Genomic DNA, 27,766 nt, shown 5'->3' on the forward strand with positions numbered 1-27,766 from the left:
TCCATCTACACGCCTGCTTGTCTACCTTCATGCCTGCTTGTCTATCTACACGCCTACTTTACCAATCCCATCTGAGCTTACCTCTCTCCCACGTATCTGGATCCTGGTAGTTCATGATGACCTGCTGACCTACAGCGGACTTTATGAAGAATTCTTCTGGTTCATCTAGCTCTGGTTGATCTACATGTAGGCCGGGCCTCTGCAGATGATGTATAAGGACACCGTATAAAACAGAGACGCAACAAGTAATGGTTATGTTGAGTAGTGTTTTACTTAAGAACAGTGAGCAGCAGCAAAATTGATCCGAGCATGTATTGTGTAAAGTTCATTTTAGCTTAGCATGAACATGTAATATGGCTATGATTTTACACGCGTCAAGAAAATATACATCTGGAGATTTTACCCGTGGGGATCTGCACGGCACGGTTTGGGGGCTGAGTGGTTGTTTGCTGGACGACATGGCTGATCGCTGCCGGTGCGCTGATTACGTTGTTGTACTTGTGGTGGTAAGTCAATAACGCTACCACGTCACGACAAGACAGTGACAACGCCGATAACCCGAATTATGCTTCCCCAACTTGAACACGTTCAGCTGCAAGGTCCGTTTTATAGAAGGGTAGACTTACTCTCGTCGCATACATTGTACTCTCTTCAACGTGGACACCAATTCACAAATTACAATGACAGTGGCAGAAGCGATATTTTATAACGTGGACTAAAATAGCAGACGAATTACACAACACTTTGCACTACCGTCATACCTCGAACAAATAGTGAGGTGTCTCCGAAGAAAGCCCTCATCATTTCAAAGCCTAGTGGGTTCCGGGGAAGAGTGAATATGGTTTTACGCCGCTTTTAGTAATATCCTAGCGATATCACTGCGGGGCACACCAGAAATTGGCTTCACACATTTCCCATGTCGGGAATCAAACCCTGGTGTTCGGAATGACGAGCAAACGGTTTAACCACTAGGCTACCCCACCGCCCCGATTCCGGTGGAGAGTAAGTGTCCCATGTTTGCGTATGGACTGACTGAAGAAGAATGGCCGAGGGTGGTGATTTGTCTGAATGTATCACCTTCCCCGATGGTGTGGATTGTGCCTTAGTATCAGTCACTTGTGCTTGTGGTCCCAACTCGGTTTTTTGTGAGTCAGTGAGTGAGTTGTGTTTAACGCCGCTTTTAACAGTATTCCAGTTATATCGCGGCGTGTCAGCTTATGGTGGGAGGAAAGCCCCAAGTGATGCAGGTCTCAGACGTTTACCACTTCGATGAAACCCACGAGCACGGGTATGGTGCTGACAAACCTAGAAACATAATCGGGGTGAACCGGGATTCGAACCCACAATCATAGGTTTCTGGCGTGCCCAAGGGACGCAACTCTGCACAGCAAATCGCGGCGCCTTAGACGACTGGGCCACCCGTGCCCCCAACTCGGTTTTTAAGACAAGCCTTTGTGTTATACATGTAGCTGGAATACTGCTGACTGCGGCTTCAAACTAAATTCACCCACATTTCAGAAATGGCATAACTGTAGATATGCAACTTGTTGGTGAGTAAATATGGTTTTATGCCGGCTTTAACAATATTCCGGCAATGTCTGCGGCGTTTAACAACATTTACACACACCCTCACTAAATAGTAATTGTCAATGAAAGAGAAGAACCAGTCACGAAATAGATTCCATTTGGCGTAAAGGGCAAAATAACTTTGAAAATTATATGCATGAACCACTGAAAATAGCGAAACGAGTAAGCATTCTCTGCTCTGCCTGTAGCATCTGCCATTCACACAATGTGCATAACAATATACTAAGTATGTATTGCGTAAACGCTTGCATTTTATCACGGGTGGCCCAGTCGTCTAAGGCGCCGCGATTCGCTGTGCAGAGTTGCGTCCCTTGGGCACGCCAGAAACCTATGATTGTGGGTTCGAATCACGGTTCGCCCCGATTATGTTTCTAGGTTTGTCAGCACCATACCCGTGCTCGTGGGTTTCACCGAAGTGGTAAACGTCTGAGACCTGCATCACTTCGGGCTTTCCTCCCACATTAAGCTGACACGCCACGATATAACTGGAATACTGTTAAAAAAGCGGCGTTAAACCCAACTCACTCACTCACTCACTGTTCACTGATAAGAGTGTTATTGTGTTATTTACGGTAGCTACACATTCCTTCAATGTCAGAACGCGCACCCGGAGACAGTTCCAGGAAATAAGATCTCTGTTTTATAAATAGTATTCTTTACAAATGGTTTTGTAAGCGTAGTGTGTTCAGCCATTGGCCGTCTTCTTATCATAACAGAGGGTTGTATTAGAGCACGTAACAGGTGAGAGGTGAACATTATGACACGCAGATACGTCCCACTGAATAGGGATTCCATACAACTGTCTGTCACTGCTATTGTGATTGTACATTGATTAGTTTTGCTAAAATATGTAAACAAAGGTTTTCTTTTATAAAACCTAATTCGGCGACAAAGAAGACCCAATTTATAGACAACTTCTTTAGTTACTGTAAAAAAGCTATGTTTCGGTAAAGATCCTAATACCGTTGTCAAGCAGGACTGGAGAAATGGAGAAATATTTGGGTGAATGGTGTGTTGGTGTTTGGGTATATAATGGAGAGGGGCAAACTGTTCTCGTTGCGCATTCGTTTTAGCAGTTGCTGTCAGAGATAGTTTTATAGCAGAGACAGGCGGGTGTTCTGTCAGAGCGGAGCCCAGGCGCGTGCAACAGGCTCTGTTGGTGTTTTATAAGGCTGGTTTCAATGTGTGAATAGGTATTTCTTAGGGCCATTTGAATTTCGGAGATTATGCTATAGCAGGGGCCAGTAGATGTTGGGATATGTGTTGTGTAACAGGGTCAGTGGGCGTGGTGCCCTACGGCTTTCGGTGGTCAATTTAAAACAGGGGCCAATTTGTATGTGGTATAGCAGGTTACAAGGGTTGTCGGGTATATGTAATAGCAGGGGACAATGTGCGGGGTATTTGTGTGTTATAATAAGGCCCAATGACTGTCTGGATGAAAGTTATAACATATGGAGGGGCCTTCGCTCGTCACACTGAAGACCCGGGTTCGATTCCCAACATGGGTACAATGTTTGGAGCCCATTTCGTGTGTCCGATAGTGCTAGAATATTGGTAAAAGCGGCATAAAACCATACTCAATCACTCGTTATTGCAGGTGGCTGATTGATGTTGGGATATATATGTTATTGCAGGGGCGAAAGGGAGTAGGGGTAACATTGGGATAATAAGGGTGTCAGGCTATATATTACAGTGGGGTATACAGGGTGACGGGGTACATATAACAGTGGGGTATACAGGGTGACGGGGTATATGTAACAGTGAGGTACCCAGGATGTCAGGCTATATAATACAGTGGGGTATACAGGGTGAGGGGGTATATATAACAGTGGGGTATACAGGGTGACGGGGTATCTGTAACAATGGGGTATACAGGGTGTCGGGGTATATATTACAGTGGGGTATACAGGGTGACGGGGTATATGTAACAGTGGGGTATACAGGGTGACGGGGTATATGTAACAGTGGGGTATATAGGGTGACGGGGTATATGTAACAGTGGGGTATACAGGGTGACGGGGTATCTGTAACAATGGGGTATATGGGTGTCGGGGTATATGTAACAGTAGGGTATATAGGGTGACGGGGTATATGTACCAGTGTGGTATACAGGGTGACGGGGTATCTGTAACAATGGGGTATATGGGTGTCGGGGTATATGTAACAGTAGGGTATATAGGGTGACGGGGTATATGTACCAGTGTGGTATACAGGGTGACGCGGTATCTGTAACAGTGGAGTATACAGGGTGTCAGGATATATATTACAGTGGGGTATACAGGGTGACGGGGTATCTGTAACAATGGGGTATATGGGTGACGGGGTATATGTTACAGTGGGGTATACAGGGTGACGGGGTATATGTAAACAGTGGGGTTTACAGGGTGACGGGGTATCTGTAACAATGGGGTATATGGGTGACGGGGTATATGTAACAGTGGGGTATACAGGGTGACTGGGTATATGTAACAGTGGGGTATACAGGGTGACGGTGTATATATTACAATGGGGTATACAGGGTGACGGGGTATATGTAACAGTGGGGTATACAGGGTGACGGTGTATATATTACAATGGGGTATACAGGGTGACGGGGTATATGTAACAGTGGGGTATATAGGGTGACGGGGTATATGTAACAGTGGGGTATACAGGGTGTCGGGATATATATTACAGTGGGGTATACAGGGTAACGGGGTATCTGTAACAATGGGGTATATAGGGTGACGGGGTATATGTCACAGTGGGGTATATAGGGTGACGGGGTATATGTAACAGTGGGGTATACAGGGTGACAGGGTATCTATAACAATGAGGTATATAGGGTGACGGGGTATATGTAATAGTGGGGTATACAGGGTGTCGGGGTATATATTACAGTGGGGTATACAGGGTGACGGGGTATCTGTAACAGTGGGGTATACAGGGTGACGGGGTATATGTAACAGTGGGGTATACAGGGTGACGGGGTATCTGTAACAATGGGGTATACAGGGTGTCGGGGTATATATTACAGTGGGGTATACAGGGTGACGGGGTCCCTACCCGAAGTGATATATGCAGATGCTCCTGTCCGAAAACCTCGACTTCTTGACACGGACATACTGTAATAAATGTGACTGTAATGTTGATAAAGCTCAATGCGCAATAACATACGGCTTTTGTATAAGATTAGCTTCGTCGTTGGCATAAAAAAATGTTTATTTGAAAAAAGCAATGGGCATATTGAAGCGAACGTAAAAGAAACACTATTTGGGATGCCGATATAAGGACAGCGAGGAGTCCATTTGCCTTATCACTGTTCAACCAACCTCATAAGGGAGACTGCAACGTCTGGTTAAGTCTTTCGTTTTCATTTTCAATTTTGATCATGGAACAAGAAATTAGAAAGGCTTGAGGAGTTCCCGTCTTCCATAATTTATATGTGCAGAGTTGCGTCCCTTGGGCCCGCCAGAAACCGATGATTGTTGGTTCAAATCCAGATTCGCCCCAGTTATGTTTCCAGGTTTGTCAGCACCATGCCCGTTATTGGTTTCACCAAAGTGGTAAATGTCTGAGACCTGCAATATTTCGGGCTTTCCTCCTACATTAAGCTGGCACGCCGTGATCTAACTGAATACTGATAAAAGCAGCGTCAAACCCAACTCACTCACTCATTCCATATTTCATGTTCAAAACAGTACGAATGTTAGCCACGATGTCAACAGCTTCATTTCGATTTCGGGGGAAACAAAGTCACTAGTACCCCACTCTTGCTGTAAGCAGTGATCAGCTGCTTCGTTACAACCTGACTTTAACAAGAGCCGACTGATATAGGGATCGGGTGGTCAGGTTCAGTGACTTGACCGCATGTGCGTCATCGTAACCCGATGGTGTGGTGGGTGCTCGTGTTATCGATCACTTGTTTGTCTGATGAGTCGTAAGTTACATACCACCATGGCTGTCTTCAGTTTTGCTGCATTAGCTCATTCAGAGCGGAACGAAAGTTTCCTTTTTCCATATCCAAGAAATAAACGACTGGGGGTCGTTGTTTATTGTCCAATAAAACACTGCAAGGAGAATACACCACGAGGGGTGCAGCGAGATTTATTCTCCCTGCAGTGTTTTATTGTACGATAAACAACGACCCAGAGTCGTTTATTTCTTATATGAGATATCAACGTTATTTACAACCTCAAATTACAAACATTACAACATTAAACATACTGACCCTTATTTACATACTGATGACTCCCTAAATACAATCCGATCTCGGCAATGTTGGACGAGACCATTCTATTAACAGAGCGGTTAAGATTTTTCTAACTTTTCTCACGTCAATTATCTGTAACCTTCTCCCAAAACTGACTGCCCACTTTTGGATGCGATCGTTCGACCATTGTGTTTATCTGCGTTGTCCAGCTACATCGAAGGGAAACAACTCACCACAACTCATAACGTCGTCCAATTTACGACGTCATCAAGTTGCGAGCGTATGTTCGAATCTCCAGAAACGACCTGACAGAACAATGTTTCATCGTTAAAAAAAACATGTCTCGTTGTTCTTTGCGATTTGTCGCGCAGCTATCTTACATTTCCTATTACAGATGTGAGAAACATTCCAGTAAGCGTACAGATACGAAACAGCATTCACATCTGAGACTTGCACATTCGTATCATTTTGGGGTCAATCGACAGCACAGCCTTAAAGGGAGGCTTCGCTCGGTCAAATTGGCAGTCCCAGCAAAATTGAGTCAAGTCGTCAAACATCACCTTGTAGTCTGCTATATCACAGCGTATGATGTATAGGTTACATAGATACATGGTGTTATTTTCCACATGGCTCTTATTACAACGTCTTGGCCTGGACGTAAGTTGAGCTCAAGAAGCTGAGTCTCGGGTCGGGTTAAGAGGACATTTATTGCCTCATCTATTGCCATGAGATAAGCGATCACCGGCGATGTAAACTGACACCTCGGCGCCCGCTTACCGCCTTACTCAACTCTCACATGGGATTATGTTTACACGTATATGCTGTATTATCCCTCCTATATACACTATGTAAGTTAATAAAATCAATCGGACCGCCTCCGTGGTCTAGGGGTAGAGCGTCTGCCCGGAGAGCGGAAGGTCCGAGGTTCGATCCCCGGCCGCGTCATATCAAAAGACGTTAAAAGATGGTACTTGTTGTTACCCTGTCTGGCGCTCGGCATTAAGGGGCTAAAACAAGGACTGGTCGACTCGGAGTCAGTATACTGTGTCTAAGTGGGGTATTCATGTTAAACTGCGGCATGGTATCTCAGTGTGCTAGCACTATAAATCGGCATCAGTCCGGACTCAGTCCACACACATACACACGTGCATGCACGTCGCTATATGAATGCAATAATCTTGGACGCGACCTTAAACCCAATTTCACCTCACCTAATAAAATCAATCCAAATGCGTTATTCTATAAGTCTTTAGAGCGTGCTTACAATATTATTTGTCACATGGGATCACTGGCAGGAAACATCACCTTCTCAAACTTGGTTGTAATTTTACATGTACATTTACGTGAATGTATGTACGTTTAAACTGTTTACTTAAATGTATACGAAGGTATGTAAATATACATAATAATGTACTTAATGTAAAGTTACTTAGATATACGTGAAGGTACATTATGTACATTTAAACACAAAAGTATATCTCTACGAGGAACAATATTTAAGGGTACCCTGTCATTTCAGCAAGAATGAAATGACCTGCTCACACGAGACGGTTACTGAACGCGGATAGCAAAGTCGCTCAAACTTTGCACATTGCACATATGAACTATGCTTTCCACGGTGACACATCCTGGCTACTAGAATGTACCCATTAACGTCACAACCACATGGTTATTTGATAGGGAACAACGAAGGAAAATGACCAAAACGCGTACATGAAAATGACTAACTTGCGGACAATAGGCATGATTGAGCAGAATCACAGAATGCAAATGCCAGACAATTTGGCGGTTTGTACTCGTATATAATCGAGTCTGGACCAGACAATCTAGTGATTGACATCTTGAGCATCGATCTATGCAGTTGGCGTAAGATTAAATGCGTCAACCAAGTCAGCGAGCCTGACCGCTCGATCCCGTTAATCGCCTCTTACGACAAGCATAGTCGCCTTTTACGACAAGCATGGGTTTCTGAAGACCGATTCTAACCCAAATCTTCACGGGGTATAACCTTTTGGGCAAATTGTAGAAAGAAAATGTTTTTTGTTCTGCAACCGTTGTGTTAACGGAAGAGGGAAGACTGTTAAGTTGAAGTCATCCCTTTTGTTATACAGTCTTGTGGATATTGTTTTGTCACTCTAAATCTTTATGCATAGATCTAAATACGAAACAGATGTATCGGTTTCACTGTTCTCTATATACCTAAAGTTAAACTTCTTGGCCCAATTCCTTTGCCTTGATTTTGCCTTGATCGGAAATTCCGATAAATGTTTAAAAGAAAACAGATCAGCAAGAAAGGGAGCCCAATTTATGTCATATGTAAAATGTATTCGAGGCTAAATGGCTATGGTCATTTACACTGTTATATGTATGGTTTATTGAGTATTCTCCTAAGTTAGATACCTATTGTGACATTTTGACATCACTTCGGGATTTACTGGCTCTTATGCCTTGACAAACAAGTACAGTTCAACATACAGTTCAAAGCAGCGTTAAATCCAGGTAACTAACCCACTCCGTCAAAGAGATGACAGACGTATCAAGCGAGAGTCTATATTGCGATTTACACAGTACAAAAGGGCCTACTTCAGTAACTGCCTGACTGAGTTTGGTAAAGGTCACCATCAATTATTTGAGAAGGTTGAAATTCTCGAAAAGCTTTTCAAAAAGCTTTTCAATGAGCTTTGTCATTGGGCTTGAATCATTTATCAACAAGCAAGCATCGCATTGATGTCATCCAAATAAAGGAATGTACAACTGTGAAAAGGTATACAGTGCAACCCAAGCTAAGCCGGATGGCCCGGGAAAACCTGACTTCTGGACAGTCAGTACCACAAGGAAACATTGCGTTCGTCCGAATCTTGGTTAATCCAGACGATATCACGATAAAAGTCCAGATTAACAAGGTTTCACAGAAATATGCTCTTCAAACGTAACTGTTTAAATGTGGGGATAAAAATCTAGAGTCTGAGTTTTAATTTTCCCGGACCCTGTGGGGATTCTGAGGTACAATAGGTCACACAAAGATGCGATTAAAATGAGATTGGCCATTATGTGGGATCACCTGATCGTGTGTCATCCTACCCGACGATGCCCGCCTTGGTATAGGGCTGGAATATCCTTGGCTGTGCCATAAACCAACGCTTACTTGTCCTGTCGTGCTTGAAGGTCGAATTTTCTATATTAGTAGTTTAAAATTATTGATATCTATTTTGGGATGTGACCATAATAAATTTTTCAGATCGATTTTTCTCTCAAACGTTTGCATGTAGTTTTGATGTCATGAATTGCTTTTTGGAGAGGATGAATATCAAGAGTAACTTGGCGTCACGGCCATGTTGGATTCAAGATTTTCAGAGTGCATTTTACTCGGGTGGGGGGGGGGGGGGGGGGGGGGGGAGAGGACAATCCCTAATCCTTTGAACTGTTCTCTAGCAGTTTCCCGATATCCCCTTTGATTGTGATCATATGGGATTCTACTTCTGATCAATTGTTCCAATTATGTTTTCAATAATCATTTTTTCAAAGGTTCTGCAAAGAAAACATTAAAATTTGGCGTTATGTATCAACGTCATGAGTTACGTTTTTTCGGTGAAAGTCAAAAGTCATCTCAAACGGCAAAATTGTTGCAATGATCTAAAATAGAGACAACATAAGAACATGACAGGGTCATGCTAATAACGCCGCCTCAATAGTATCTCGGTTATATCGCGGCTTGTATGCAAAATATGAGAGGACAGCCCGAAGTAACGCTGATCTTAAATTCTGTAACAGAGGTTAGGTACTGACATACAAAGAACCATGATCCTGACGAACCATGGATTCGAACCCACAATCACTAAATCCTGTCATTCAACACCGGCGAATTGGTGCGCCTTAGACCACTGAGCTACCCTATGCCGCCTTTAAAGGAGATATATTGAATGAAAACTTCTTAATATAAATTGTCAATGCAAAAGAATAACCAGTCTAGATTATCCGCCCAAACAGATCGAAATATATTGAAGAAACTGTATGAAAGGACCACTGAAAATCATTGATGACACCAGGTGTTCGTGAAAAAACATGTTAAATAGTTATTCAAAGCACACACACACACACACACACACACACACACACACACACACACACACACACACACACACACACACACACACACACACACACACACACACACACACACACACACACACACACACACACACACACACACACACACAAAAGGTCGTATATGTCAGTTTTTGGAAAATACTAATGGAGTGCATGTAAGACGCTGAACGGTTCATTAGCAGGACGGTGACCAACTTATTTTTCACTAATGACCTCCTGGGACGTCGTTCGATTTCCTATGTATGTATGTATGTATGTATGTATGTATGTATGTATGTATGTATGTATGTATGTATGTATGTATGTATGTATGTATGTATCTATGTATCTATGTATCTATGTAGTTCGTCCGTCGTGGGAGAGACTCTCTGAGCAAATATAAATGTTAATACACATCCAGCCTTTGAATGGCATTTAAAAGTGATACACATGAGAGAGAGAGAGAGAGAGAGAGAGAGAGAGAGAGAGAGAAGAGAGAGAGAGAGAGCGCAGTTATGGTAGACTAACATTTAATCTCTGAAATCTTATTACACAATATCCTTCTTGACTCTAAAAATTAAAAGAAATCCCTATGCTGATTTCAGAGACTAAACAGAGACTAAAGGGTAAAGCAGTGGGCCAGCACTAGAAAACGTACTTTCGTCCGGACTAGTTCAATAAGCTACACACGCAAACGCATGCATGTTGCTGTATAAGAGACGTGACCTTGAAAGGACATAAGAACCCACTTCGCGTCACCTTTCATCTCGCCAGAAATCAGTTCAGATAGGCCTGTGTAACAAGGACGTTTGGCAAGGCAAACACAGAGGTCATAATAGTGTAGGGTGTCCAGTGCATGCGTGAGAGAGCACGTAGTTTCACTCTTGATCTTTACTTCAAATATTCCATGATATCAGAGTATATGTGAAATACATATTTGTTGAAGGTAATATGAAAAGACTATCACTCGGGTTCCTTAATATATTAATGAAAGAGTAAACACAAAAGTGTGGAATGGTTTTTATAGCTTGAAAAGTAGGGTCTTTCTCCGAATGAAAGATTGAGCTTTGATTTTAATATGAAGAAAAGAAAGTCTTTTATCGTGACCTCGTTGAAGTTCGGACGAACGAGACGCTATTGTAAAGCCAAACGTATCCGATAGTGTGATTTGTTGATTCGTTCAGTGGGTGAGTATTGTTTACATCGCTTATAGCAATATTCCAGCAATATCATGGCGGGGAACACCAGGACTTCACCCATTGTACGTATGTGCATAGTCGAACCCAGGTCTAGGAACACTTTAATCAATAGACTAGCCCACCACCCCTCTGATTGGTTGGGGGGTGGGGGGCACAAGAAATGGGTTTTACGCATTGCCTCCATATGGGTAGTCGAATCCTGACCTTCTGTGTGACGCATTGGGCTAGCAATCGCCGTCAATTAAATGGCAGTGAAATGTTGTGACTGCACAACCCAGAGCCAATGTAATGTAGATGTTATTAGGAATAATCATCTACCCACTAGGCTCTAACAGTAACCACACTCATATTGACAACAGTAACGACATCCACACCTACTCACAGTAACCAGATCTACTTACACCCACAGTAACGACCCACATCCCACAGTACATCTATCCACTCTGACCGCCATCAACACTAACGACATCCACACAACTAACCACCCAGACCGCCACACCGCCACCGCCACCGCCACTCACAGCCACAGCATCTACACACGCACCAGCGCGCGCGCACGAACACACACACACATGCACGCTCATGTTGACTTCACACCCCTCCAACCACCCACAACCCCACCACCCCACCCCACCCCACCCCCACCCCCACCCCCCAGCCGACCCCACCCCTCCACCCACACACACACACACTCCCACCGACTCACATCACACAAAATCATCACACCCCACTCCCACACAAGCCACATTCTCCGTCATTTCGGATGTTTCAGGATCTAGGACGGACGAATTTAAACAGCAACTGAATAACCAACTTGCATGTAAAAGGTTTTGGACATTAAACCCTAGAGAAAAAGTACATCTAAATAAGGTACTGTCATATATCAACAGAATGACAATTCATGGCAACTAAAAAAGGTATGTTTTTCATTCACGCATATACACTTGTGTATTACCTCATCTTTTATCGTACATTTACGTTGAAATCATTTTTGCGACATGTCCTAAAGAAATATTTTTTCTTTCTGGTTTGTGTGTCTTAAAAGCGAAAGAAAACAAAAAAGAATATAATAAGCCGTCAGTTTGATAGCTCAAACTGCAAATAATTTCATTCTCATTTACTATTGAGACGGTCCCTGGTCAGTGATAAGGAAACCCTATCTCGGTAGTGCGCATGCCCGACTTAGTCACACCTGTATCATATAGGTTCACAAGAGATACCTTACGCCCTGGGAATATGTGACAACAAAACAGACATGTGGACCTTAAACTAACTGGTATGTAAACCCACATTTATACGATTTATACGATTTATATATTACAAGTATACAACTTTTGATGTCACAAAATAATGAATAATTTGTGTCAGCTTGTCTCCCGAAACGGCAAACGTAATTGCCGAACTGTTGTAGATGGGTGGTACAGAAGCGCGATGTCTAACTTCACCGTTGATATTAATGGTTGAACTATTGAACTTACTTGAGCGATTCAATATGTCGTCATCACAAATGTTTGGTTTTTTTTAAATTAATGCAGCTTTACAGGGTCGACAGGATCAGATACGATGACATGGGGGTGTTGTAAATTCAAGATAAGAGGTGACTTTATAATCCACGCCGGTTTGTGCATCTAAACAAACAACTTCAGACACGGTGAAATGATGTCGGATGACACTCGTTGAGTGTGGGATTTTTTAATTTCAGACGTAACTTATAAATTATTATACATTTAATTTCGTTCACGTTTAAATAGCTTGGGGTGTTTTTAAACAAATAGACGAGTATTTCAGTTCAGATTAAAATATATTATTATGTTTCTGGACAAATATACGAGTAATTGTTTAATAAAATATCTTATGATGTTTTTGAACAAACAGACGAAGGGTTTCGTTCTGGTGAGGACGTTTTTTGGTTGCTAAAACATACTATAGTAGTTGATTGGTGGATCTGTGTTTTTTATGTGTCGTAAGGTCATTGTTTTCAGGTAATGTTAATTTTGTTTAAAACGACGATAAAATTATTACAACAGTACTGACATGTGGTCATGCTGCTTCATGGGATAATACTTCTTGGTACAATGTTTCGGTAAATGGTTTCTCGAAGGTTTTGACACAAATAACTTAAAACACCAATGAGTTCAGGAACTAGGGCATAAAATTTACGTACATGTTATCATCATGACAACACATTACTGGACAATCAAAATGTGGGTTGGACTGTTGCACGCAATGACACACATATCAAAATATGAAATAGAGTCAAATGGAATTAAACATTGTTAAAGCAATTATTGAAGTTATTGAAGTTAGTTAACATGGTATCAATAAAGTCAGAAATAAGAAAAGAAATATGTAAAGCATTTCCTTGTTGAACATGTGGATCACAGTACTGAGTAATTCGTCAATCACAATTAATATTATTAGAAGTTACCAATTATACTTTAATAATTATAACCGAGCTGAAAAGTATTGGTGTAGCATTTTAATGATGCAAGAAACAAGATAAGTTAAAAAGTAATAGAAGGTGGGTTTCTACAATTCAGCATATGTTACTGTTTACTGGCTTTAGCAACAGATTGGCAATGTTACTTTCTCAGATTGGAATCTTGTTGTGGACAGGATTGGCATACCTGCCTGAAAGAAAGTTATAAACTGCGTATATATTCTTTCGATATTGAGCAACACTTGAATGTTATCAAGATTTCCTTATTTAGAGTTGCTCTTGCACAATTTCGACATGGGTCACATTCAATATCAATCAATCTTTAGTCAAGTGGTTAAGAGGTCGGCCCATAGTACATATCACAGACGTGTCGCACACATATTTAACTTCTTTACAAATTCGGTTCAATATTACGTGTTCTACGTTGTTTTGTATCTTGCCAATGAATTACAATATTTATTTATATTTGCATCAAACAGATGCTGTTCACAGTATGTATGAGTTTTCAACATTCTATAATATAAACAAACATGTTGGATAATGTCAACGAAAATGACCCCGATTGCAGCTAAATATCTTTTATCCTCTGTAGAAAAGATTTGAAAATATGCTATCAGATTGTACATACAAACCCTTTCCAAAACCCATATTACATAACATTTTTTCACATAAGTTATGTAGTTATGTATTTCCATTCGTATCATATAACATCATTGTGTTCCCACATTTCTTGGGGTATCGCGATGAATTAACATTAACTGTTGTGTATCAGTATGGTTGAAATGTCCTACAGTGAAGCTAAGGCGGTGTCTGGTGACCTCGTCGTATCCTTATATACACATAGATAACGCCGCGCCATGGACACAGGACACAACACTATATGCTAATCTCTTGTTGATGTTGTTTGTCAAGCAGGATCTAATATCGGGACTGTGTGAAATGTTATATTCGGGCAATTCGCTGTGCAGAGTTCCTTTGGCAGACAAGAAACCTATGATTGTGGGTTCGAATCCCGGTTCGCCCCGATTATATTTCTAGGTTTGTCAGCACCATACACGTGCTCGTGGGTTTCACCAAAGTGGTAAACGTCTAAGACATGCATCACTTTGGACTTTCCTCCCGCATTAAGCTGACACGCCGTGATATTACTGGAATACTGTTAAAAGTGGCGTCAAATGTTTCTGGAAACCCATTTGACCAGACAATGTCCCCTGTGGTCGGTGGCATTAACACATTTCAACATGTAGTTTCCATGGGTGCATTTTTCTAATAGCGTCGACCGAGATGGTTCGCAACTAGGAGAGTTTCGAGACGAATGAGGTTTTCTTTCCAGAATTAAAGTGGCACGTGTTGATAGTATTGCGATAGCATGATAGCCGCCTTATTTTCCAACAGTCCAGATTTCGTAAAATGTCCATTTTCTGGGTTCAGTAGATTTCATGTCGTCTCCTGCCCCACCGGTGGCACTCGTTACAAACACATGCAAAGGAAAGGCAACTGATCACCTGAAAAGAAAACGGGAACATATGGTAAAAATCAAAATATGGAATTGCATTGGACATCATTTTCATCACTGATGCGTCACACTTGGAAATGTCCTCCATACCATCTACTATGAAGCTTTTGAAAGCTTGACTGAGGCCTTGAATGTTGTAAATCTGATCAACCATCTTTTGAGCAAGAGTAGTATGACGCTCTTTGAAATCTTGGTAGAAAGAGCATCCTCGATTGTTCCTTGGAATGTAAACACCAAAGGCTAGAGCAACTTGAATATTGCTCGTCATAAAGGGAATGTTGACTGTTGGGAAGTTGAAGTCATCCTTCTTGTCATACAGACTTGTGGTAAAACCAGAAGCCTCAGTTAAACTTCTTGGTCAAATTGCCCTGGTTTGATTTTGTCAATCCAAAAAGTTCCTATTTATATTTATAAAGAAGCAGATCAGCAAGCTTAAGCACCATTGGTGCCAATTGGAATGCCATTTTTTCCCTAAATGTCTTACCCCATAATTCCAGAGATGTTTTTAATTAGGATTAATTTTCACAACTACTTTACCCTTTACGCCAAATGAAATCTGTTTCAGCGGATAATCAAGACTGGTTATTCTCTTGCATGTACGTTTCATATTTTCAGTACACTTCTGATGGTATTTTCCTCAATCTTTTACAAATTGTCCTGAACCTTTGAAAATAGAGATGTAATATGTCTGTGGTCATCACGTTTAGTGACACATGCCCCATGGTTCAAGGAATGAAGTTTTCCTTAAGTGTGTCGTGTGGGATAGTGGTTTACAAATTTGAAAAAAATCATCACATTATTGAACTGGGTTCTTTTCTGAGGTTGCAAAACTTCAAGCAAATCCTTTGAATTTTGGAGAATCTCCATGATATTAATTCCATTTGTTTATACACAAAGACAGACACAAAAAAAAACCGTGGACACACTCAAGCTGACTACCCAAATTGTCTCTGGGGTTAAATGAACAAACATGCAATATAGGGATGCAATGCGTTGAATCGTTCTTATAAACGTCGGTACTATATTTATGTTCTTGTTGTTAAAGCTATTAACAAGATACAGCGTGTAGGGAGACCTGGCTCGTTGGCAGTTGGCAATCCAGCAATGTTGATTAAAGTCAATGAAAATCTAATTTTATTGTGTATCATTATCTATATAGCAATTAATGAATACGCTGATTACATACGGACACTCTTAGACGCAAACTTAGGCCACTCATTACAACGTCTAGACAGACTAGACCGCAATTTGTTGAGCAGCAGGCTCCCTTCAGTGATATGGTCACATTACAGTAACAAACTCAAAGGGACCACTAATTTTAGTTCGTAATAACCGTAGTTCGTTATAAGCATATTTACAGCATATATACAACAAATGTCCGGGACAAAAAAATAATTTCGTTATATAGGTCAGTTCGATATAAGCGTGTTCGTTATAAACGTAGTTAACTGTAATTTTCTTGTGTATATGGCTGTTACGGATATGGAAAGTAAACAAGGATAAAACAAAATAATTCATCTATTAATGTTCGGTTATCAATGTGCGCATTTACTTATTATTATTATTATGATTCTAGGTACATATGACCATGTACTGGTATGACAAATAATGCACAATATTGCGCAAAGTGTTTCATTTCATTCTTTTTCTTAGAGACCGCCTCCGTGGTCTAGTGGTAGAGCGTCCGCCCGGAGAGCGGGGTTCGGCATTAAAGGGCTAAAACAAGAACTGGTCGGCTGGGAGTCAGTATACTGTGTCTGAGTGGGGTATTCATGTTAAACTGCGGCATGGTATCTCAGTGTGCTAGCACTATAAATCGGCATCAGTCCGGACTAGTACAAGCAGCCACAAACACACGTGCATGTACGTCGCTATATAAGTGCAATAATCTTGGACGCGACGTTAAACCCAATTTTACCTCACCTCACCTCACCTCACCTCACCTCACCTCACCTCACCTCACCTCACCTCTTTTTCTTAGAAGTGATCGGACTTCGATCTTCAGTGAGATTACGGTCAATACCCTATACAGCGGCGACATTCTCAAAGGAGACTATTTTTATGACAGGGGAGAAATTATTACTCTCCTAAACGTGTCTGATTTACTCTATTTGTGTCATGCAGACTGTAAAGCATTCCCTCGGCCCCTGACCCCCCTCCCGCTCCAACCCTACCTACCCCCTAACCCAACACCCCAAGCTTTGAAGACAATGTATATTTCAAAAGTGACTGGTCATTATATACGCTCGTGACTAGTGTTATGTTGCCAAGCACCACCAATACACACCAATACACATCCGGCTTCTTATCAGACACTAGGTCAGAGGGTTCGTGATAGACATAATGAACCTTTGCTAGTCGCAAGGTTGAGAATGTCACAAGTCGGAATACGGATCCCACAGGAACCCTATGTTTGAGATTTGCTGCCCTAAACAACTATGTAAACAATGCGTAATCAAGTTTAGTTTTTTAACGCACAAGCCACGCTCGGTGTTGATTTACGATAAGAGACAAGTAATTCACATTTGGTTTCATAATAACCTCCCAAGCCAACCTTGCGTCTAAGGCTCGCTTTGACCAAAAGAAGTGAGTATACTTCTATTTTAAATATTATTATTAAATAATGTTCCAACAATATCCAATGGAACACCGAGAACGTTCTTCACTCAATATATGTATGTGTGGAATCTAATCAAATCAAAGAGCAAACGAAATAGAAACATGAAACGTCAGCGCCAAATATTAATCAGTTTCGATAAATGCTGTAAGAATGAGTGAGTGAGTGAGTTTGGTTTTACGCCGCTTTTAGCAAAGTTCCAGCAATATCACGGCTACCCGACCGCCCCTAAATGCTGTAAGAGATTCCATTGGGAGAAAATAGCAAAATGACCGCGAAAAATATAATGGGTCATTGAATATCAGTGATGACACCTGGTGTTCGCAAAAAGTTTTATTCGGTAAATATTCCCAGCGTAGGAGGAACCTGACTTGTAAATTTACAATCTACAAGGATAATAAGCACGCATTTTATTTGTAGACAATAAATCGAAATATTTATGAAATATTAAAATTGGTTTCTGTATTATCGAAACGCAACCCAAGTTCAAACAGAGTTTTTTCGAACACACCGATTTACAAATATTTGATTTACAGAATCAAAGTATTACAGAAAGTTAGTGTTGACGTCATCATTTCGAAGGTACGTAATTCCCATACTCCTTTTAACCAGAGCTGCTGAGAAATTGAGTCAGTGAAATAATAAAAATAATATATCAGAGAGACAACCTCCGTCATACAGTTGAGAACGTGGTGATTCTATACATTCTGTATTTATAAAAATGAGACCTGTGATATATATCATTGTATGTTACACGTGTACGAATGCATCCCAACAGGCAACAGTATAAACACATCCTTGTTTCTTTCAGATCTGGCAGAACTAGGATATCCAAGCTACCAATGTGGCCAATCAGCTGATGGCTTACATTCAGAGTAGCATCCTACCCGTGGTATGTATCCATGTTATGGGCCGAATGGTGCGATGGACTCCTCGGCAGGTGCTGGGGACCGTGGGTCTGACGTTGTTCATGACGTGGTTTCTGCTGGCAATTACAGTGAAGAACACAACACCAACAGCCACGTACCATCCAGGAACACCCACTAAAGACATTGTGGAGTTCTTCCATATACAAAGAGACCAATACTTTAATCTTCATCAGTATTCCTTTTCGATAAACAGTCGCCAATGCGAACGCGATGACACTGATGTTTTGATAATCGTCCATTCCAAGCCGGACTTCTTCGCGAAAAGAATGGTCATCCGGGAAACGTTCGGCTCAGCGAATCGTGTAGATGACACACCGCTTTCTATAGTGTTTATGTTAGGAAGGGTAACTAACCACACCCTACAAGAGCAACTCCAGAAAGAAGCCTACGACTTTGGCGACATGGTCCAAGGGAACTTCATCGACCACTACAAGAATATGACCCACAAACACGTGATGGCGATGCACTGGGTGGGAGGACACTGCAACCGCGCCAAGGTCATTGTGAAGATAGACGATGACGTCATCGTCAACCCATACAATCTCGTCCACTACATCAAGAGGACATCAAAACATCATAATACTATTCATGGTATTGTCTTAAACAGCGAACAACCTTTCAGAAACCCCCAAGCAAAGTATTACATCCCGTATGCGCAGTACCCATTTGACACACTTCCGGAATACTGCCCGGGGTTTGCTTATATCACAACGCCTGATGTGTACCGGAAGTTACACGAGGTATCACGTGACGTTCGGTATCTCAATATGGACGACGTGTATGTAACAGGTGTTCTTGCTCTGAAAGCAGGTGTGAACAAAATTGGCATTGAGAAGATGATGTTTGATTGTGGGCGTTCGAAACGGAAGTTGTATTCGCTAAGTGCCTATATATTTGTGCTTAACGAGGATGGTGCCTGCAAACTGGATCCCCACGTGCTATGGAGTGACGTCAAAGAGAAGTGATTGTTACTCGTGTTATTTGACTGATTTAAATTGTGTCAATTGACCGAGAAGTTCTCGCGATGACTCAGTTTAAACTCATGTTGAAAGGTTAACTGCAATCTCTTCTGTGTTCATATATCGTACTGTATGTGTTCTATCGTCTTGTCGTTTGTATAATTTATCATTTGTGTGTTTTCATATGTATGGTATATTTTCTGTCGAGTGTTTCTTTCTGTTTTGTGATTTGACATCAAGTAAACAATGGCAACTGAGGTTTCAAGAACGCCACAGTAGATCTCGGAAACTAGGTCCACATGAATTGTAAAATATATGTATCATTATGTTCAGGAGATACGTGTTCAACACTCTTGCCAATTTACGTGGGTAATTTCAATTTAACAAAGGACTGACCCTGACACGAGGAGATTTGAGTTCGTATCTTTTGTATGCTTCATTATTTCTCCTGTCTCAAGGGTGTAGGAATTACCATATGTTGATGATCTGCTCTTAAGCGAGAGCTCTGAGCGTAAACCTCTTGTAAATGCATGGAAGCCCCTCTGTGTCACAACAAATTAAGTACGTCCTCTCCGTAAAAACCTGTCTCAAATCCTTAACAAGATATTTATTTGTGTTTCTCAGAACGGGAACAATTTAAAATTATATATAATTTGAAACCGCTGTTTGAGCCATAGTTCCATCAGAAAATGTTAATTTGATTCTATGAACGGGAACAATTTAAAATTATATATAATTTGAAACCGCTGTTTGAGCCATTGTTCCATCAGAAAATGTTAATTTGACACTAGCAAGAAAATATGTCGTCTTTTTTTTATTTAAGCTTCCATATCCCACACCCATCCGTCAAGAAAGGGGGTAATTCGCGGTCGTCATCCGACTAATCTTTTTTATCTCACAATATCATTCACAGAAAAGAACATTATTTTTGTTGTGGCCTTTGTTATATTTTATATGCCGTCACTGGCTATGATGAATATTGTTTCATTATTAGTAGTATTTAAAGACTTAGGAAGTATAGGTTTCAAATCTCTAGCTATAACGTAGCAGTATCGTGACTGACGTGAATTATTCAAGGGGGTCGTAATCAATTACTATCAAACAGACGTTCATACATACAGATAAAAATGATCCTATCCCTGTCAACTTGTAGATATAGGTAGAACTTCCTCGTGTCGAGGATCTCCACGACAGGTAGGCCACGACAAGTAGATATTTGTTTCCGGATTTTCATCCATTTGATTACAAATCAGTAAATTACTTTTTATTGTATTTTTTTCTAATGACAGGGTTTACACTGTTGCCCATTATAAAAGAATCTCTGCTAAAAGCAGACGTCATGCCTTTGTGTAAAATTAATACATTATTTCTAAAAGCAATAGTCATACCTTGTAAATTAATACATAACTTCTAAATGCAAAAGTGATACCTTTGTAAATTAATACATAACTTCTAAAAGCAAAAGTCATACCTTTGTAAATTAATACACAACTTCTCAAAGAAAAAGTCATACCTTTGTAAATTAATACAGAACTTCTCAAAGCAAAAGTCATACCTTTGTAAATTAATACAGAACTTCTCAAAGAAAAAGTCATACCTTTGTAAATTAATACAGAACTTCTCAAAGCAAAAGTCATACCTTTGTAAATCAATACATAACTTCTAAAAGCAAAAGTCATACCTTTGTGTAATTAATACTTTATTCCTGTCATTTTTATATTGATCACTAAACGTAAGTTACAGACGGGTAAAGCCTTGTTTGTATGGTCGAATTCAACCTCGCTAAGACTGCCCATTGAATCCAGCCACAAACGTACAGTCGCGTTGTCTTTGGCAGAAAATCGCAACCCCAAAACATGCATAAAATTAAGAAGAAGAAATAATACATTTGTGGTGGCCTTACCCGATTTTCATTGGTCCTAGTTGATAAATACACACGACATAGGCGGGATTGAAAATGCAATCTGTTGTATTTAGCCTGTTATCAGTTAGCTCTGTCCATGTCATGAGGGCTAGACGCCGTGTGCGGGGGGCTTCAGTCACATAATCCATAACCTACTGCTAGCATTCCTGTTTCGTCAGTCTTATAATTTACTTTTGGGAAGGAAATAAATTATTCCCAAAAAGTTGAGAATGCAACTAAAAAATATGCTCTCCGAGGAATTAGCACTCATTTGATGATTGGATAAGTGGCGATTTGTACCATGTCTTGGAAATTATGGAAATTATATACTTCTTGGGGAATAAATTTATATCTTGATAAATAATTTACATGCTTTTCTTACAGAGTAATATAATTTGAGTAGACGGTGTACTTGGGGGTAGGATGTTCTGGCAATGATATAGTTCTTGTGGTATAATGTATGGGAGAATGGTGTACTTCTATGATGTTATGGAGACAATGAAGACTTCGAGAAGAACGTGCAAGTTCGACATTGACGAGTCTGTTTCCACTATGTCGAAGTAAACGGTGTTATATACAAGAACGTACCAAAGACCTATTTCAGTAGTCGAATTCTTATGATTGAAATTAATAGTTCAAACTGTGAAATAGAAATAGAAAATTTAAAAGAAATCCCATATGTAAGCGGCGATTATTCTCCTACACAAAAAGGGCGGTTCCGTCATTCTGCAATAGGTACGAATAAGATAGTAAAATAACGCTGGCCTTGATCAAATGTATACTACTAGCTATGCCATTTTCTATGTAGCCTATTGGTTATATAAGTGCCCATTCTGGCCTACTTTTTGGGTGATTGTCCATTTGGGGTATTGATTATTGTGTTCTTGTCCATGTGGCATACTGATTTCCATATGGGCGTCATATAAACTGTCAACGTGTTCTACTGGTTATATGATTGTCCATGTGGCCTACTGGTAAGTTGACTGTCCACGTGGCCTACTGGTTTATATGATTATCCACGTGGCCTACTGGTTATATGATTGTCAGTGTGACATACTGGTTATATAACTGTCCATGTGGCCTACTGGATAGATGATTGTCCATGTGGCCTACTGGTTAGTTGACTGTCCATGTGGCCTACCGATGATGAGATTGTCCATGTGGCCTACTGGTTATATTATTGCCCATGTGATCTACTTGTGATGAGATTTTCTATCTGACCTATTGTTTATATGATTGTCCTACTGTTTTTCATAACTGTCCATGTAATCTACTGGTTATATGATTGTCCGTATGGCCTACTGGGGATGAAATTGTCCATGTGGCCTACTGGATATATTATTGCCCATGTGATCTACTTGTGATGAGATTTTCTATCTGACCTATTGGTTATATGATTGTCCGACTGTTTTCATAACTGTCCATGTAATCTACTGATTATATAATTGTCCGCGTGCCCTACTGGTTATATAAGTGTCCATGTGGCCTACTGGTTGTATGATTGTCCATGTGGCCTACTGGTTATATAAGTGTCCATGTGGCCTACTGGTTATATGATTGTCCAAGTGGCCTACTGGTGATGAGATTGTCCATGTGGCCTACAGGTTATATAATTGTCCGCGTGGCCCACTGGTTATATGACTTTCCATGTGGCCTAATGGATATGAGATTGTCCAAATAGCCTACTAGTGATGAGATTGACCATGTGGCCTTCTGGTGATGAGATTGACCATGTGACCTACTGGTTATATGACTTTCCAAGTGGCCTAATGGTGATGGGATTGTCCAAATAGGCTACTGGTGATGAGATTGACCATGTGGCCTACTGGTTATATGACCGTCTATGTGGCCTACTGGTTATATGACTTTCCAAGTGACTTACTGGTTATATGATTGTCCATGTGGCCCACTGGTTATATGATTGTATATGAGGCCTACCTGTGATGAGATAGACCATGTGGCCAACTGGTGATGTTATTGACCATGTGGCCTACTTGTTATATAACTGTCCAAGTGGCCTACTGGTTATATAACTGTCCAAGTGGCCTACTGGTGATGAGACTGCCCATGTGGCCTACTGGTTATATGACTTTCCAAGTGGCCAACTGGTGATGAGATTGTCCATATGGCCTACTGGTGATGAGATTGACCATGTGGCCTACTGGTTATATGACCGTCTATGTGGCCTACTTGTTATATAACTGTCCAAGTGGCCTACTGGTTATATTACTGTCCAAGTGGCCCACTGGAGATGAGATTGCCCATGTGGCCTACTGGTTATATGACTTTCCAAGTGGCCAACTGGTGATGAGATTGTCCATATGACCTACTGGTGATGAGATTGACCATGTGGCACAATGTTTATATGGTTGCCCATGTGGCCTACAGGTTATATAACTGTCTTGGTGGCCTACTGGTGATGAGATTGACCATGTGGCCTACTGGGTATATGAATGTCCAGGTGGCCTACTGGTTATATGATTGTCCATGTGGCATACTAGTTATATCATTGTCCATATGGCATACCAGTTATATCACTTCCCAACTGGCATACTAGTTATCTAACTATCCAAATGACCTTCTGGTTATAGAATTGCCCATGTTGCACATCGATTATGTTATAATCCATGTGGCATGCTGGTAATGTAAGGAGTGGTGGGGTAGCCTATTGGTTAAAGCGTTGCTCGTCACGCCGAAGACCCGGGTTCGATTCCCCCATTTGGGTACAATGTGTGAAGGCAATTTCTGGTGTCCCCCGCCGTGATATTGCTAGAATATCTCTAAAAGCGGCGTCAAACCAAACTCACTTACTCATTCACTGGTTATATAAATGCCCATGAGGCGTCCTGCTAATAATGTTATTGTCCATGTGGAATACAGGTTATAAAATTGTCCACGTGGCTTGCAGGTTATTATATTGTCCGTCCGTATGGCCAAAGACTGCGGACAATCATACTGGTTATGTAATTGTTGCCAATTGGGGATCTAACGGGACTACTGTTGTTTTCGGGCTCATGTCTTGCTACAAGTATGATCCCACGAGAAATTGCACATGACCTTTAGTTATGTTTAGATGATGAAATATATTTCCTATTTGGGATACGGGGATTTCTAGGGGAACGCTGTTGGTCGGGGTTCAGACACATTCAATCGAAACATAATCGGTTCGTTTTTTTTGGCTTTCGTAAAAGGTATTCCATTTCATTTTAAAGAGTAAAAGATGCGTTGCATCCATGTAATTTGTCTTAAGAATTTTATTATAATCAATTTGTCCAAATCACTCCATTTTTATTGGATTCTTCTTGGACAAATAGACGACCGGACAACCTTGAATTGTACCAACCAAGAGCACATTGTATCAACGCATTTTTATACGTAGTTTTTCCGTTTTCACAGTGATGTGTATTGTACACCTGTCATTTAAAACCGAGATTATACAGAGAAATAAAATTGATATCTTAACAAATTGTAACAGTTATTATCATTTTTATTTTATATAAATTTACCTCACGGGATGAAACTACACAGCAATGGAAGGACGTCTTTTGAAGAGTTTCCAGGATTTATATCGTTTTGTAAAAATAAAAGAGTATTTAATCGACCACTTGTCAATAGGACTGCTCTGTTGGCGTTATAACTAATTTGGCGTTATAATGAGGTGAAAAAGTTCAATAGTTATATGAGGCAAGGTAAATACAGCCTCCGTGTCTTTTAATATCAAATATATCAGGATGAGTCGATAAAAGTTTGTATTGAGCCTTGGCGAGGACTTAATATCTTTTATCGACGCGTAACAATTATATATTCATTATCAAAAGGCGCAACAAGATTATATTTATCAATATTAAATAGTAATAGTAATTAAATAATATTAATATTTATGAATATCAAACTGTTGAGCAGGTTTTTTTTGGAACATAATATTTTATGGCATCCAGGTCCATTGAACAGGTGGCTGAGGTGAAATGGGGGTTAACGTCGCGTCCAAGATTATTGCACTTATATAGCGACGTGTGTGTGTGTGTGTGTGTGTGTGTCCGGACTGATGCCGATTTATAGTGCTAGCTCACTGAGATACCATGCCGCAGTTTAACATGAATACCCCACTCAGACACAGTATACTGACTCCTAGCCGACCAGTCCTTGTTTTAGCCCCTTAATGCCGAGCGCCAGACAGGGTAACAACAAGTACCATCTTTTAACGTCTTTTGGCATGACGCGGTCGGGGATCGAACCCCGGACCTTCCGCTCTCCGGGCGGACGCTCTACCACTAGACCACGGAGGCGGTTGAAAATCAATGAACACAGACGAGAAACACATTGATGTTGAGCTTAATATGTAACATGAACAGTTCATGTTTGTTCAAGACTATTACACTTCTTGTGGTGTTCTAAGATTAACTGCATAATTAAAATTTCAAAATTCAACAAGTTATTTACTGCAACTGATCATGACTGACGAAAGGAGTCCCCAATGTGATCCATCTGTTCAACCAATCAGAAGCTTGCATTTTACCTGGTCGCCATCAAAGTTGGGAGAAAAACATCCTGCGAAGAATTTTTCCCGTGGAAATCAATATTGGGTGATTAAGCCAAATATCAACACTGTATAATCAAATGTTATTCAACACAAACAGGTGTTTGTTTGTTTGTTGTTTAATGCCGTACTCAGCAACAGTCCAGCTATATGACGACGGTCTGTAAATAATCGAGTCTGGACTAGACAATCCGGTGATTGACATCACGAGCATCGATCTAAGCAATTGGGTTACAATGACATGCACCAACCAAGACCAATTCTAACCCGGATCTTCACGGGTCACAATGACGTATGCATATATACTAACCAAGATGTTAAGAAATATTTTATCTTGAAAACAATTAACTGTATCATATTTCTCTTTTATTCCAGTCTATTAAAGAAGTTGTTATCTATATATTCGTCAACCTCTAAGAATTTCTAAAAATACGCACTTTTGTTTTTGAAAATAGAGTGAGACTTTGCAGTATATTTACTCCATGATACGGAAGCCTTTTAGGGACACTTATTTTATTTTCCTATTTTTCTGGAAATTTCAAGATAGTAAGTTGAAATTACAAGATACATACGTTTCAAGTAAAAAATGAACTTATAATCTTTATATTTCAAAATAATTACTTTGAATTTTCAACTTTGTATGTATCTTGAAATTTCAACTTAGCATCTTGAAATTTCAACCTACTATAACTTTCAACTTAGCATCTTGAAATTTCAAGAAAGATATTTTAAAAATGGCCCTAAAAGGCTTCCGTACTGTGAGCCCCATAACAATGATATATCCTCACGTCGACTCGGACAAGTCTGCGCCCTAATATAACCCTGCTACACAAATTAACACCAATAGGACAGAATACTCTCATTTTCTCGCGAACACCTAGTATCATTACTTTTTTTATAGTGATTCATAAACACATACGTATGATATCACAATGGACTTAGCTTTCAGTGGAGATTTCTTATGATTATAGAAATGTTTCTTGTGCTTTTTTCATTTCGGGAAAAGTGACGACAACATAAAGGTGTACAACTCAAACACGAAATATACTGAAGAAAACAATTACGGATTGTGAATATTTTTTGGAATATTTGTTTGTAGTGAAGACTGAGAACACAATTTCAAAACAAAAAACAATTTATTCAAACCAATTATCATGATCCCTAACCTTTTCGATCGGCATATGTTGAAGATCGAGTAGGTGGATATGACAGATGTCCATTGTTCGCTAGATGCTCTTATCAGTATCAGTAACAAAGGTTGTTAAATTAAGCCAGAGCAACGTGAAGCGTACACGGGTCAAGTGGCGTTACATTCTTGAGTATGGCGTGTCGTTTCGCTTATCTCTGGTTAAATGTAAGTGGTAAATGGCCGTAGTTTATTAAGTGGTTTGTCATTAGCATATCAAGTAAACACGCCACGGTTAAAACACGTTTACTTTCACAACGAACACGGGGATTTGACCAACATTCTCTTGTGGAAACGTCGCCCTTCCCGAGGTCAGGAGTCTTCATGTGATAATTAGGAGCTGGCTGTCGTGTGAGGCAGGTATGTACGCTTGTATTTCCCTGCAATCATCTCCATAGTGAATACTTGAGCTATACGCGCGCCCATAGCCCATTGGTTAAAAAAACAAAGGGTTATTTCAGTATATTCGCTTTAAGGCTAAAGGCCATCCATATTCATGTGTGTTTCTTTTTTCGCAAATTGTGTTTATAGGGCTACCGGTAGGGCAGGACATGCTTACCCTTTTCGCGAACACCTGGTGTCATCACTGATTTTCAGTGATCCATTCATATAATT

The 27,766-nt window shown here is 40.5% G+C and overlaps 2 protein-coding genes across 2 annotated transcripts in view; one reads left to right on the plus strand and one right to left on the minus strand.

The window, feature by feature from the left end:
- Positions 1–538, minus strand: part of LOC139449954 (uncharacterized) — an 82,271-nt gene extending 81,733 nt beyond the window's left edge. The window contains exons 1-2 of the mRNA XM_071231568.1: positions 404–538; positions 82–199 (exon numbers count right to left, since the gene is read on the minus strand). Coding sequence (XP_071087669.1) covers positions 82–199; positions 404–460 — 175 coding nt within the window. The 5' untranslated portion in view covers positions 461–538. The remainder of the gene's footprint in view (positions 1–81; positions 200–403) is intronic.
- Positions 539–12,274: 11,736 nt separating this feature from the next.
- LOC139450515 (beta-1,3-galactosyltransferase 1-like) lies at positions 12,275–19,811 on the plus strand. Its single transcript, XM_071232247.1, has 2 exons — positions 12,275–12,340; positions 18,449–19,811. The coding sequence occupies exon 2, from the start codon at positions 18,497–18,499 to the stop codon at positions 19,529–19,531; it is 1,035 nt and encodes a 344-aa protein (XP_071088348.1). The 5' UTR covers positions 12,275–12,340; positions 18,449–18,496; the 3' UTR covers positions 19,532–19,811.
- Positions 19,812–27,766: the final 7,955 nt, after the last annotated feature.

This window comes from Haliotis cracherodii, unplaced genomic scaffold (assembly GCF_022045235.1).
Source record: "Haliotis cracherodii isolate W230 unplaced genomic scaffold, xgHalCrac1.p SCAF_8, whole genome shotgun sequence".
NCBI classification, from domain to species: Eukaryota; Metazoa; Mollusca; class Gastropoda; order Lepetellida; family Haliotidae; genus Haliotis; species Haliotis cracherodii.